Raw genomic sequence first — 15,799 nt, 5'->3', positions numbered from 1 at the left:
GTGAACTGCAGTACCAAAGCCACCTACAGTCTCATGTTCCTCAGTAAAGGCACAGCATGTGGAGGCACTGAAGCCCTGTGAACTGTTTAGCAGCCAAACCAGAAGCTGTGGCAGGTCAGTACAATCTGGGTTGAGGTGACACTTGCTCTGGATGCAAAAGCAGCTTAGACTCAAAGAAAGTAATTCAGATGCTCAAGTTGTTTCCTGCATACACACAGTGACATCGCTTTCAGGACTACTGTCAGTCCTGAAACAGCATTAACTGCTTTTGTGTGATTTGGTGCAGAAAATGACACTGTCAAAAAAAAAAAATCATTTTTTAAGAGCCAACCCACGTGTTCAAGCATCATGTTCTCAGAGAAAGCAACATGCTGGAGATGTAGCTGAGATGCTGAACACCACAACGCAGGGATGCTCTGTGTCCTAAGGTAGCTGCCACTGTCTCAAGGCTGAAATTAAATTTTGCAGTTTGCAGTTTACTTGCTAACAGTTTTGTGTGTTCAGCATTTATGGCCACAAGTCTTCTAATTTGTTAATTTTCAACATATGATAATCATATTTTAAAAAGTAACAGCTTTGGTAATTTTCATTTATAATGTACTCACCTTCTAACTGCAACTGATTTTGAGGTACAGTTGCTTGTTATTAAAGGTATGAGTCGTGGCACATGAGTATGCTGCCAAAAAAAGGGCAAAACAGTTTATGAGAAAAGCATTCCTGAATCCTGAATTTGTACTGTACTTATTAATTCAAACAGAATTAACACCATAATAAAAACTGCAATCATTTAAACTGCTTACCAAAACTAAATCATGGAATACTATTATAATGAACGACTGCAGTTAGCATGTCAATTGAAAGAAAGCTATTTTCTTCCAAAAGGTCAAGCAAAAACCACTTCCAGTGCCATCAACAATTACATCATGATATGCAATACTTTGCTGTCAAAAGTAATATAAGAAGTTCAAATGTAGCTGTCTCCTCAGAGGAGTTGAAAGCTGATGCTATTTTAGTTTTGCCACAGGAAAAAAAAAAGTAATAGACATAGCTGTCTTAAAAGTCAGTGTTATAGAGCAAAAAGTGAATCAATGGATATGAAAATATAGGCATTCTTACAAGGATCAGTATGATGAGTACCACAAGGATCAAATGTCCTTTAATGCAAAATATGTCAATGAAGTAATAAAAGCACTGACATATAAGCAAGCCTATACAGATAATCAATATGGCAACACCTGATGGGAGAAGAAAACTATTAAACTATGCATAAGATAAACCATATTCAATCCAAATGCATTACAGAATTCAGAATTAAAGCTGTCTTACTTCAGCTTTTCTTAACTAGTTGTAGACACAAAGCATTGCCATTTTAATTTCAAGTAGGAGTAATGTAGTTCAACAAATCTATTCTCAGTAAATTTCTTTAGTCCTTTCTTGATTAAATACCTACAGTAAACAGTACCCAATACAGTGTGAAAGAGTAGGCTAATTTAAAAAAATCCAAGATCTTCAGAAGTACAGAAATGAAGAATTTAAACTCTCTCATGTATCACAGCTGCAGTATATAAACACACAAATCACAAAAAAATCAGAGATAATCATCAGCCCACAGAGTACTGCCAATTTTAGGATTAGGAAGAAATTAATCAAAAATTCTGGAAGAGCCTAGCAGTTATATTTGTTTGTCCTGATATACTTGAAACACAGTTTTAGGGGGTTTGTTTGTGTTTTGTATAGATTGAAGAGAGGCATATGACTTCCAGAAAGGGACAATGAGCAAATCAGGGGTAAAAATAGTTTTTTACAGATGGAGAAACCTGTAAATTCAAGTTATTTGGAGCTATTGATGTTGTAATTTCTAGAAAGCATTTTGCAAAGGAATCAAAGCCTCAGGCTTGCTTTAATTCTGTTTTTAACATGTCATACTTCATCTTCGGCTCCTTTGAGGATGTAATGATACATGCTTCCTTGAAAACCACCCTGAAGATCAGTTGACAAACCTGAATCCCACCTCCTTCTGAGACAGATTTCTGCCATCATGCCATCTCTCCATGACTCCCTCCCTGCCCCCCCCCCCTTTTATTTTAATTGGCTTCCTGGTGTACAAAGAGTCGAGAAAGAGAAATCAGACTGCACTGTGAGAACTTCCCGGAGAAGAAATATGAAATCCAATGAAGGCACAAAGATGAGATGAAGCTCCTCAAGATCACTGGTATAATACAGCCTCCCTGTTTCTATGCAGACTCACTCTACAGCAATTACAAAGGAAAGCACCAGGATCTCAAATGGCTGTCACTGGATGCTGCTGGGAATTTTTGAGTAAAACACTGACTCCAAAAACTGCAGTAGCTTGGGTTATAAATATTCAATTGATCAAAGACCCCCTGACCAATACTCATTTAGTCCAAAGAAGCCCAAACAGGCATGGGGGCTGCACTTCTTTTTGATATTTAATTCTCAAATCTGAATTTTCTGCTAAAAAACCTCACATATGCCATTTATTGGTTGGGTATTTGAACACTGTGGATAGGATTTTCTTTTTCTTATGTTTCAAATCCACTATGTTAAGTCACAGCTAAGAACAGAAATTTTAACAAAATCAGGGCAACTATAGCTGCTGTGTAAGCTTGTCTTCAAATGACCTAGACCAATAAAGCAAATTTAATGCAATTGGTGAATGTTTATAATTTCTTACATGCCTGATCTTGTTTTACACTACTGCTAATGGTATTCTCTTACAACTTTAATTATCCTATGTAAGGTGTATTCCTTCCCTCTCAAGTCTGTGCCATCTCACAGTGGAGGGTAAGAGTCTGGGGAAAAAATACCAAGGGATTTTGTCTTAGCCCAAGTGCTTATGCAAAGGTCATGCATGCAGAGGTCTCAGAGCACATTCTCAGAGGCACAGAGACACAAAGCAATATACCTTCTGAACCATTCTGAAGATGGCAACAAAAGGCGAAAGTCATGAAACCTCTTAGGTTTTGCAACAATTTACAAAATTAAAACCACCAATGAGATCATACTAAATTGCAGTAAGTGCCTGGCATTAAGAACACCACAACTTCTAATGCAGAAACTACAGGCAATCTCCCACTTTATGTGAAACACAAAAGTGGCAGTACAAGTCCCAAACTCTAAATATCTTGCCTGAGACACCAGTCAGTAGGTGCTCAAAGAACATTCACTAGAAAACAGCTAGGATAGAGCACTCCTCTGTCCCATATGCTATAGCTTTGGGGCCTCAGCTTAGAAAGTTCTTGAATTTAAAAATTCAAGTCTCTACTGGACTTTTCTTTCATGCACTTGTGCTTTCTGAACTGATCCAGGTATGTGTAGCCTCTTCAACATTTTATCATTAACTCCATGGTTTCAAATTGTTTTGGGGGGGAGTGTATATGTAGAAAGAAATTTGTTGTTAAATAGTGCTTTGTTGTTTGCACTATTTAAATTCTCACTAGTTTCTTAGCTAGTTTGTATTTTCCAAAAAGGCAGTTAAAAGCAGTTACTCTTTGAAACACACTTGGTCTTTTTTCAATTAACACATTACAAAAAAAAAAAAAAAAAAATCCCAGAAACATGAAAACAGTAGCTGTTCACACCTATTCTTCCATCTTTATGATGACAGTGCTGCCAATTGGTTTCAACGATACGTAGTATTTGTCCACCCATGAGAAACATTACTCCTCTGTTAAAGAATGATTTAAAAACATGTATTTCAGGGCAGCTGTTATCTCTGCCAAGAGCCACGATCTGAAAATTCCTAGCAGGCGAGGTGAGACTGGAACACCTACCCGAATGATGAACCTGATGGCGGCACACCCAGAGGTTGCCATCACTTTGGCGCTGTTGGGAACCAGGTTAAAAAGAGTAGGCACAATTGCTTCAGCGCCATGGTCAAACTTGTTTCCCAGAACAGTTGAAAGGTGGCTGTTTAGAGGAAACATAAATTAATTTCTTAGTCTTAAAAAACATGAATAACTTTGCTTCATAATGAAAATACAAGTACTACAACTGGAAAGCCTAAATTTTCATGTCTACAAAAAGTATCACTATTTCTGCTTTTTAACAGACTTTGAGATGTATAAATGTAAAATTTTAAATAAATTATTGAGGTTTTTTTTTCCTTTTGAATGTACGCAAAACTACTGAACTCACCACAATCAGCCAACCATAAAATTTGACTCCCTTGCCTCTTAAAGGTTAGGTTTTCAGTTTTAACGAATATTAAAACACATGCCACACATAGAAATTTAACTGTCCATTGTTGACAACAAATGCTTCTTTCATGCAGTAAGACTATATAAAAAAGGATTTGTAGCCAGCAGCAAATGACACAACAAATGTATCAATGTTTTAGGGATCAAAGAAAATTCCAGGTTGTTAGGCCTGCAGGAGAATATTTGCAGAGTACTTTTAGACTGCTCCTGACTTCATGTTAGGAAAAGTTATTACAATTTTCTCAAAGTCTCAATTTCCTTGGAAAGGGCAGTTGTATGCTTCAGCATTTCCTCTCAGTCTGTTCAAACAGGAGACCAGAATAGCAAGGGTGAACTCTATGGTGATCCTGTTTCAGATGAAGACTGAAAATCAGTGGTTACACTAATGTCTTTCCAGAGGATAAAAAAAAGTCACGAAAAACACGGGAACGGGAAAGACTACTCTGATTTTCCCCTCTGCCCTTGAATTTAAAGGAGTCCATGAGATGCTAACAGTGAAGATTTTATTTCAGTTTAGCCACAGCTTCTAAAATTATCACAATCATCTGTCTCTTGCCCAGAGAGACAGCCCTGGAAGTGTTCAAGGCTAGGATGGGTGGGGCTTTGAACAACCTGGTCCTGTACAAGGTGTCCCTGCACTACCAACAGGGTTGGAACTAGATGATCCTTAGGTCCGTTCCAAGCCAAACCCATTCCATGATTCCTTGGGAGATATTACCTCAGCAAAATGCTCTATGTTCAAACCACTACAGCGCTATTCACATTGTCTTTACAAGCAGTGCCAGTGAAGTGCTGTGCCAATCACCCAAGCATAAGTGATCCTGAGATAAGTCCCCAGTATCATTCACAGCAGTTTGCATTAACCTGCACTAATGATGGCTTGGCAATGGTGGTAACTGGTTATTCACATACAATTGGTTACAGGATTATCAGCTACATGTATCCCCTCAGAGAACCAACTCCTTTAAGCACTTCTTTTCCTCTGTGGCTTCAGATCCTGACTTGACTCTATCAGTCACAGAGCACAGCAGCCCAACAAGAGAACCTCACCTGGGACACTGATAAAGCACTGTCACAGACATTTTTTCATAAAAATCCTTTCTTTTAGGATTTGTCCTTTCTGGGAAGCTGGGGCCCCAGAAGAAAAATGTAAACAATAATTATCTGCTGATGTGGAATGTAACAGGTGCATGTGTGATTGGTTTTCTGTGAGTGTTTGGATTTGCTGACCACTCACGGGAGAGTTTGTCCTTCCTTTCTGCTCGACACAGAACTTTGTTATTCATTCTTTCCTATGCTATTCTTAGCTTAGCAGCTTCTGCAACTTCGCTCTCTATTCCTTTTAGTATAGTCATAATGTATTATATATCATATATCCATAAATCCAGCCTTCTGATCATGAACCAAGATTCCTGTCCATCTCTCTCACCCTGAGGAAACCTCATCAAGTCACTGTAATAAAGCACCACTAAGCCAACCCCACAGCAGCACCCAGCAAGGTGCCCAAAGGCACAGGAACTGTACTTACGCTACAGTGATGCAGGCTTCTCTCACCACCTGGGATCTGAGATCCTTGGCTGACAGCTTGAAAGCACCATCCAAGAGCCGCAAATGCTGGAAAAACCCATCGTACTGTGCAGCTCCAGCAACGAGCAAGGAACGAACCTTCTTCAGCTACAAAATCAACACAGTAGGGTTAGGACACTGCCAATGTGCATTTCAAAACAAAAGAAAAAGGAACAGCTTCACTATGCAAAATTCATGTTGGCATGTCTTTAAAGCAAAATTTTCAAAATATATGGCAGTAATTAAAAAGAATTGTGAAAAAATTATATTAAGCTCTAGAGGTGAAAAAAAAAAATCAGAATCCAGAATATAAATACATTCCATTCACATACCTGCTTATAAGCATTAAGATGCCATAAACATGATTAAAAAATAAAAATGGTACATACACACAGAAATTTTAGCCCTGTAAGTGGAACTTTTCACAGATGCACACAAGACATGTTAATGCTAGCAGTTAACCTGTAGAATATGCAGCTTTACATAAATGCCAAACTTCAACATCTGTGATGGCTTCTAGAAAAGCTTCCACTTAAATGTCAGCAAAAATGCATTTTGGACTTTAGAAAAACACTCAAACTTACTTGGTACAGAAAATTGAAGACGTAAAAATTAAAATGAAAATTTCTTTCATTACATGGAGTGCAATGACTTTAGGAAAAAGAACTTTTTAAAATACTGTCTGTGCTTTATGAAATACACCCACCCAAGCCTGAAATCAGATAAAAAGCTTACCGCATTAGTTCGCTGATCCCAATCATGTTTGTCATCTGAGAGAATTTCCCTGATTTTGTTCAACGTTTCTTCAAGTTCTCGACTAGAATAAATCTGAAGTATTAAAAATAAAAATAAAAAAAAAAAATCAGCAAGTTTTTATTGTTAATATCCTAGGTAATGTGATGAACAAAAATATCTTGAGAAGAGTGAAAATACAATTCTAATCCCACAAATCTTACTCCTAAAGTTCCAGAGATCTCTGTAAGAGTTATAAATGGGCATTTTAAGACCAAACTGTAAAGATATCACTGAGTAATGATTATTCATGAAAAAAAGGCTGAAGAAGCAACATTCTCCTTTCAGCATTTTCCTTTCCTTTTAGCTCATCACAAAGATTTTACCCTTCACCTTTATGATGAGCTAATCATATCCACAATTTCATTAACTCCACTTAAAAAAATAAATAATTCAATAGGAGCAGAGGTTTTAGACAATCTGCTGCAATACTATGGAAACTCAGTTTCATTTTCATACTCTTATAATGAAACTCAACCAACATTTTAATTCATTGCAACTCTTTTGGAGCTGGGACTCTCTGGGGAACTAACTGGGCTGTGAGAACACCAAAATTAAAATTTGCCTGAAAAATTAAATTAAAAGGCTTCCATAGCCTCTCTATTTATTGCTACTTTAAGACTATAATTTATTAACTTACACAGTCAGTAAATAAATAGAAGTTATATAAGGAGCCGCCTCTAGTCAGAATTCTCACTATACAGCAAGACCACCAATATTGAAGCCTGAACAATCTAATAATGCAACAGTCACTATTTGTTTTAAAATGAATTAATGTCTTTATTGAACTGCACATGTATAAGAACAGATTTTTAGAGAATAAAGGAATAAAAAACCTACTCGTGAAAAAAATAGTATTTTTAAATTAACCGATTTCCCTTCTATTTTCCTGGACATAACTCAAAGGATGCTTTTTTCTGTTTCCACTGCATACACAAAATTTAAAGCTCTTTTTCCCTTCAGACTGGGAACAAGTTTAAGAGAATATGAAGCAAATTACTAAGCAGAAACTTAATCCGGCCATGGTTTTGTTTTCTTTAAAAAAACCCAAAAAACCAAACTATCTTCAGTTAAACATTTCCAGGTTTTTTGATCAGAAGTTTTTTCATGTAATCACATTAGGCAAAACTCACTGGCCCATACACAAGCACCTGAGACACCTTTAAGGCATAGGGCTGGCAGACATAGGTCAGGATTTCAGGGAAACTCACACCTCTCTACAGTGAAAGCTGGACACCAGCACAGTAACTCACATAGCACCTAAACAGCAGGGCCTGATGCTGCCTCGTTATTTCACACATCATTTTTGTATGTGCAAGAGCAAACAGGGGAAATGAGGGCCAGTGGTTAGGACACCTTGTTTTGCATGAATTGGTTAAGAGCTGTGTCTAGCATGTATATATGCATCTTTGATCTTACTATTAAAATGATGCAATGCCTTTCTTCTGTTCTGCAGTTATGCTGAATGATTCTTTTCTTTAAAATATCTTTATTTCCCAGGCATCTTCAAATTACTGTAAGGGTTATTCCAAATACAGTCTAGTTTTCCTGTTTCCTGAGCACATCAAATTAATTTAACTTACAAAGCATGTGGAACCTTAACTCTACTGACATCTACTCTTTTCCCAACACTTTAACAGAATATGGTTATGGAGGTATGCATATTTCATGCTGGAATATGGAGGAGGTGAAAGACATCACAGCTCTAAAACACCTTCATACTGGATTTCCAGAATAAACAGGCTAGGAACCTTTACAGAAACAGATTATTCAGTACACCCAGACCAGCTTCAATGTAAGGTAGAAAACGATTTCTGAATATACTTTACCAACGAAAGTGAGATTTTTATTACCATGCAGCTGTGTGAGCTCTTCCAGGATACACTGTGGAAGCAGCTTTGTACTTCTATACACTTCTATGACTGCATCCAAAAAAGCCTGAAAGCTATTCCTCATGATCACTGTTTCCCTCAGTGGAAGTCACTATCTATCTGATGGAGTATCTACTCCACCGCCCACAAAACATGAGTTCTGTATATGTTGTGTATACTGGCAGCCTATTAATAGTTGTTAAACAACCCTAGTTTATTCTAACACTAATTCTCTAAGTATCATACTCTGAAAAAAATAAGTATTATGTGTGCCTCAGTAAGCTTTTTTATGAAAATGATTTTCATTCTGAAAGAAAATTTTTATTTTTCTTTGAAAGTGTAAAGGTCTAGTCTCTAGTTAACTCAAGATGCAGTTTCATATTACAGTGACACTTGATGCCATCAGAATTCATGACATGATTCAACCTCCTCAGAATCTCCCTTTACCATAACTCTCTTTAACCTGTCTCCTGCTCAGTTCAGACTAATACACAGAAAGCTCATCCTACAAGAGGAGCGACAAGAATTTCTTTGCCAACTCAGCATTTCTCTGTGAATTTATCATAAAGCAAGGTGCAACAAGAATGGAAGCAGGATGATGCAGCATACACATTCTCTGCAAAAATCCCTTTGCTCAGGATTTTTCTCCTGGGAAGCTGAGAAGCCTCAGAGAAAAGGAAAACAATTCGTATCTCATTTGCTTCTCTTGTGTTTTGCTCCTTTGGAATGTGTTTGGAGATTGTTTACCCACAGGTGATTGCTTCATTGGATTCTGGTGTGAGTTGTTTTGGCTCTCTGGCCAATCAGGGCCAAGCTGTGTCAAGACTCTGGAAAGAGTCATGAGTTTTCCTTATTATCCTTTTAGCATTGAGTAAGTATCCTTTCTGTATTCTTTAGTATAATATTCTTTAATATAATAAATTAGTCTTCTGAGAACATGGAGTCAGATTCATCATTCCTGCCTTTGTCAGGACATTTCTCAGCAAATATAATACGATGATGCCTTTTGGTGGCCTCTAACTGAGGACTGTTCAATGCACACTCAAACCCCAGTCTGAAGTCCTGGTCAAGGTACAAAAACCTTTTGCAAGCTGTTTCATTAAGCAAATCCAGAAAATATAACTATTTTGCTGTCAGCCTCTGTGTCATAAGAGACCATGTTGTACTGTATAGTTATTGCTGAAAGACTAAAACATACTGGGCACCAGGCAAACACAGAAGCAACTGTACAATGGGTTAATGTCCACCCCATTAGCATTTCCAGGCAAGGAATTGAATTTTTTCTTTAATTACCTGGCACAAATAGAACTGAACTTAGAAACATTCAAATTGGCATTGGAGTGAAGAATTTAATAAGTGGTATAATTTTATTTTGTCATGAAATGAAAACCATAATGCCACTGAAAAATCCTGTATTTTCAATGTTATACACGCCTACCTTAATTTCACAGGAATAAAAAGTAATATTCTAATTATTTGTTTTCTCCCTACCCTCAATTAATTACACTTTTAGGAGGCCAAGATGAAACTATGTGTTCAGCCAATGACATAATGCATTTTTTGCTCACAAGTTCCCACGTCAGACTTTATAAAAAGAACTGAACTTGTTCTCAAACAAATTTTAGCTATTAATGGGAGTTATTCCTAATAATCTGAACACAAAATTTTCTTGTTTCAGCAAAGGCTTAAGTTGTAAAAACAGGGTGGTTGTAACCTTGAATATGAGTGCACAATCCTGTCACTACAGTACTTTTTAGCACAGAGATCCATCAGACTACATCTAAAATCACCCATCTTGTTCATAAACTGCTGCTATCCATTAGAGGGCAACATAAACACACCTCATTAAAGGCAACTGTAACATCAAAGACAGAAAAATTAAAAGCTAAAACACAAGTAGGAATAATAACTGTACAGATTGAAAGTATTTTCAATATGAGAATTTAAAAACTGGGTACAGGTAAACAACATGACATTCCTAAAAAAAGATGAGCAGTCATATGAACAGCTTACTGGAAAGACAGATCTACCATTGGAGACTTTTAAGGATGATTTAAAACATACCTACAGAGTAAGTACTCAATTTATTTGACTAATTCAAATGCACTTAATCTTCATCCAGAATTGAATCTGGTTTTCCTTTCTTACTTTCACTGAAGCCACTACTCAAACCCATAAATGTAATGAAAACAGAAGAGACACAGGAATGAGCCCAGTAACATCCAAATATCCTCATGCTGTCCTATGCTTTTAGAATAATTACTGGTAAACTACCAATACTGGTAGGTCATAAACATTCTTTCTTCACAAGTCTAACAGAGAAATTTCCCACTTCCTTAACAACTAACACGGTTGCAAAACATGAAATCTGCTTTTTTTTTTTTTTTTCTGAAAGATCAGAGACTGTCCACAACTAGAAGCAGGAAGTTGGCAAGGAAGTCATTATTCCTAAGAACACTAAAAAAAAAAAAAAGAAAAAAAAAATCTTTTTCTTGTGTGCCCATCCATGTAACAAATAGGTAATTTTGGAGTCAGCCACACATTTCTCTCCTGCCTCCTCACCTCACCTTGAGGGAGATTAGTAACGACAAACGTCTTTCACCTCTATCTCCTGCAGTTTAGTGAATGAGCTGCCTTCCTAGGCCATTGAGCAGTCAGACAGAACAGACAGAAAATAACATGTGTTGGTCTATGTCCTGTGGTCACCCCAGTTTTGTCCCTGCAGTGTTTCCAACCAGCCTGAGTAATCAGAGAACTCTGCGTGGGACTCTGTCCTTGGGACTGCACACACTAAGGCACTGAACTGCAAGCATCACATTCCCTGTTCTGTGGAACATGGCTCTGTTCAACATAACAGGGATAAACAATATTAAGAGCTACATGGTTTTATCCTCCAAAGAATTCTTAACACAGTCTGAAGAGGCAAAGATACATAAAGCTCTTACAGTGTTAGACAAAGACTTCCTTGATGTGACAGGGATCATGGAGATTGAGTGCTCCCTCATGAAAGCAGACAGTATTGCTGCCTGCAGAATCAGATCTAACAAATAACTATGCTTGGGAAATAAAAATAGAACAAAGTCCTTCTGTCATTTGGCAACTATGGCTTACTGAGATTTTGGTTGTGTTCCACACCTCATCTCCTCAAGGAAAACTTAGAAATTCAAAATAGCCCTTGTTCACTACACACGTATTAAATGAGTCAACTATGTGAAAGTATCAAATACATGCAATTCCCACACTAAAAGAATAGAAATTCAAATCTGATCTTCTTAATTAAGAACTCAGAATCCAACAAGTTCATTAGTATGAAAATAAGGCACTAGAATATATTTTTTTAAGTATTACTAGAATAAGGACATGTATACCAGGCACACATCAATACAATTCAGGTGAATTTGAAAATACAATTCTTGCTGTTTAAATTATTTGCCTATATTATTATTACTTGATTATGCCTTGAAATTGTAGCCCCAAACTTTCAAAACATCATGTTAATTTTTTTCTTATTAAAACATCCAATTATTTTCACTAGTTCCCTGTAAAAGTTTGAGAAAAGCAATAAGGATTTTAGCCAAAACACAATGTAGTAATAATATGTAGGAGAGTAAAAAAAAAGGCGGCACTTTTTTTGGGAACTCCTGGGAAAATATAAAGAGCTTTCCATGGAGACTCTAAGGTCAGAAAGAGGGAAAAGTAATGACGCTTGCTTAGAACAATGTAAAATTATGTAAATTTAAAAAGCAGGCTAACCCATTATTGCACATAACATACTTCTGAAGACAAACATGAATATACACAGCATCTTACCTGTACAGTAGGAACATCTGTAAATGCCTTAATAAAATCATCCTCATCCACAGCTCCAGCTCCTCCTTCTTTAGAGGAACCTAAATAAACATAAAATACTGTTAAACAGGATGTAATATACATCAATGTTTGAAATATCTTACAACCGTCTTCCACCATACCTACTTTCAAACATTTAATATATCTTACAAAAATGCTGCATTTTTGTGTAGAATTGTACATCATGTGCAGAATCACAAGACTTTGAACTCTGACTTAACCATAAGAAAAAAAAAATAACCTTTTTTTGCCCCAAATGAACAATTCCAAGTAATTTCCAATTCGACAACTTTAATGGTGCGATAATTTTTATTTTTGTGTCTAACTGGAAACGTGTTTTGTATAACAATCCTCTAGCAGCAGCTTGCATTTGATTCTGAGACCTGCACCCTGACAATATAAAAATGTTCTAAAATAAAGCCCCAAATTTCAAATTATTTACCAGAGCAAGAGCTATTCATCACTAAATGGAATTCCTCAGGATGAATTTTCATCTTAACATATGTGCCTTAAGTAATCAACCAAAAAGTCTGGGGGTTGTTTTTTTTCTTTTCCAGTATGCTCACATGAAGCTAAGAAGTGTGAGGTACACTTCTTAGTCTTAAGGTTACAAGATCTTCAACAACAAAAGAAAAGACACAGTGAGGAGAATTTGCACTGGAGCAAAATCTGAACTTCAGTGACCTTATTTTCAGACCTCTCACGATGGAACTGTTCTCACATGACAGCCAAGATGCCCAGCTGAAGGACCAGGGAAGAATACTGACAGGTAACCTGCTGGTTTCACACTGGTAAATCTTGCAAATTGTATTAACATCTTGTCTTAGAAGCTAAGACAACTCTAAGCAAGAAAACTACTTGGAAACAGTGTCTGGATTTTGCTCTCCTGAAAAAACTCAGTTTATCAAGAAAGCCCCCTTTTTAAAGAAATGAGCTCAAGTTTGCTATCAAATCAAAGGTCATCAAATCCAGGCTATGCTACAAGTCTAGAACTCCAAGCACAAGGTGAAGCTTGGAAAATCCTTAAGTATCTTCAATAATTGCATCAGGAAGGTAATATGAAAAAACATATTAACCACATGGAATCAGTCCAGCTGAACATTTCCTTCATGAAAGGAAAAACATAATCTGTCATAGCAAATGCGCATTTGGGAACAAGTGCCTCTTTCAGAGTGAGGTCTACAGGGTAGAAGGCAGTATGTCCTTCCTAACTGGCAGAATGAAATGGAGGCATCACAAAGAGAAGACAAATATTTCACTAACTACAGAACAAATAAAAACCATAAAGAAAAAGCATTTAAGAGGCTGAATGGTCAACCAAGAACAAAAAGGTAGGAATTCTAGATGAATCAAATTTTTGGTGGCTGCACTCTAAGAACCGTGGTTTACAGACCCTGATCTCTTAATTCTAGTGAAGGAAGTGATGCCTGCTGTCTTTGTATACATGTCCAGTTTGGAAGCACCAGGGTGCACTACTTCTACAAATTTGGTGGCAAACTTACTAGATCCCAACACTGTTGTGCAGAACAAGATGTCTCATATACCTTTGTGGCTCATTAGTGTAAAAACACAGAACCTGAACACACTACCTGCAGTATGACATAGGAACATCTAATCGATTTTGAGCGCCTTAGCTCAAGGATGCTGCAAAGAGATGCTGTACACACACATTTCAATGTGTGTATCTCCAACACCATCTGTCACAAATGCCAGTGGCAGCCAGAAGAGCAAAAAGAAACCATAACCACCTATTTCTTCTCCTTCCAGAGAGCAGAGGGAACAAAGCCTTCCACAAAGTTAATGACCATTTGACCAGCTAAAAAAAATGAAGAGGGGAAGATTCATCTACACCCAGAACACACCCTTCTGCCACACAAACTTATACATCTCTTCAAAGGGAGAATATCCTTGTCAGAGCAGAATTCTGTGGAGAGACAGCTTGAAAGAAATAATTTGGCCCAGAGGCACCACGTTAAAGTAGGTGGTACAAACAGCTGCTTAGATGCTCAGATCATCACCTCATTTGTTTGGCCATAAATACTCTGACATTTAAGGAAGTCTCATAGAAACAAAATAGAGTCAATGCACAATACCTAGTCATCAAAACAAAATAGAAAAGTAAGGTTATAAAAGTTCTGTATTATTATTCAGTTACATAAATACAAAAATACCTATGCTAACACAGGGAAAACAAGTACTTTGCATTCCATCCTTTACTTACCAATTTTTTTTTTCCAGGGAATAAACTACAGAAACATTACAAATTGACACATATAGACCATGAACACAAAAATATAGAAAAATGTTTGGGTTTCAAGTATTTCTAGCTCACTGCTGTACATCATAAAGATTAAAAGAAGAATAAGTTGCCCTTGCTAAGTAAGTACATGCGGTCACCTTCAGTCTGCCCTGAAGTATCCCTTTTAAAATTAGGAAACAGCATGTGTTACATGACAGATATTTCTAGCACCTGAACATCATCTAGTAATGCATCCTGAGGATTAAGGAAAATCCTTTATCCAAAGAATAACAATTTTTTACTTCAAAACGAGACAGAAGAGGGACAGACTACTATTTAAAATCCATTTGACATAGTCCAGACACAGAGAACTCTCCATCTTCCTGAGTTTCAACAACTAGTTCACATCTACAAACCAATTTTCTTTCTCCAGAAGTTATTACCTTGTTGACTGGTAAAAAAAAAAATATATGGTTCAAAGTTATTTGTAAACCACATTTCACTTCTATTTCACTGATCCTTCTCCTCAACTACATGATGGTATATGCATACCAGAACAAAGTATGAAGTAACTTTTCTTCATATAGTATACAAGTGAAAAGTCCACACTGCTTAAAGAGGAAAAATACTGTTCAATTTTTCCCTTTCCCTTTTAATCTCTCTGTAAGTATTTTTACCAATTCTGTTTACCAAGTCACTGTTTCTGTAGAGACAATCAAAAAATGACAGAACTCCACCTGCTGTTTCCCAATTCAGGAGAAAGTATTTTACTGTGCTCACAAGATACATAACAGTCATACACATGCAGATGCCTTCAAAGGATCTCTCATGCTTTTGTAAGGCTTGACTCTCCTCCACAAAAGCAACACCAGAGCTTTTCTAAATTCTCAGTTCCAGACAGTGCTGCCTCCAGACCCCAAACTGATATATCTGACAGAGCACACATATAAGCTGTTTTGTTGCTTACCTTCTCAGACCAAGCTTGTGATTACAAATTTCTTGTATCTCTCTCTAGTATTAATTCCTTCCACTGAACAGTGCCTGTTCAAGGCTCCCAGCAGAACACACAGTCCTTTGACCAAATAGGGACAAGTTCAGCCACTGCGTTCCTAAAGGCAGGAACACTATAAACAACTCTAGGGGGCTTTAACCCCACTGCATTTTTAACATCTTTAAGTGCTCAGCACACAGCTAAAATTCAGAGCCTCATGAGCTGGGTAATTATATTACCCTGTCTTTGGACTTGAATCCAACTGAGTTTT

At 37.0% G+C, this 15,799-nt stretch overlaps 1 protein-coding gene across 50 annotated transcripts in view; it reads right to left on the bottom strand.

The window, feature by feature from the left end:
- CLASP2 (cytoplasmic linker associated protein 2) overlaps positions 1-15,799 on the bottom strand; it is a 145,794-nt gene that overhangs the window by 60,126 nt on the left and 69,869 nt on the right. For all 50 annotated transcript variants that reach the window (XM_014266212.2, XM_014266219.2, XM_074540828.1 and 47 more), the window contains 5 exons: positions 12,260-12,339; positions 6,522-6,614; positions 5,749-5,894; positions 3,795-3,930; positions 606-676 (listed from right to left, as the gene is read on the bottom strand). In XM_014266212.2, coding sequence (XP_014121687.1) covers positions 606-676; positions 3,795-3,930; positions 5,749-5,894; positions 6,522-6,614; positions 12,260-12,339 — 526 coding nt within the window. The remainder of the gene's footprint in view (positions 1-605; positions 677-3,794; positions 3,931-5,748; positions 5,895-6,521; positions 6,615-12,259; positions 12,340-15,799) is intronic.

Source organism: Zonotrichia albicollis, chromosome 1 (assembly GCF_047830755.1).
Source record: "Zonotrichia albicollis isolate bZonAlb1 chromosome 1, bZonAlb1.hap1, whole genome shotgun sequence".
In the NCBI taxonomy this organism is placed as follows: Eukaryota; Metazoa; Chordata; class Aves; order Passeriformes; family Passerellidae; genus Zonotrichia; species Zonotrichia albicollis.
Note: the sequence above shows the minus strand (reverse complement) of the source record. Positions and strands in the feature narration are given on the sequence as shown.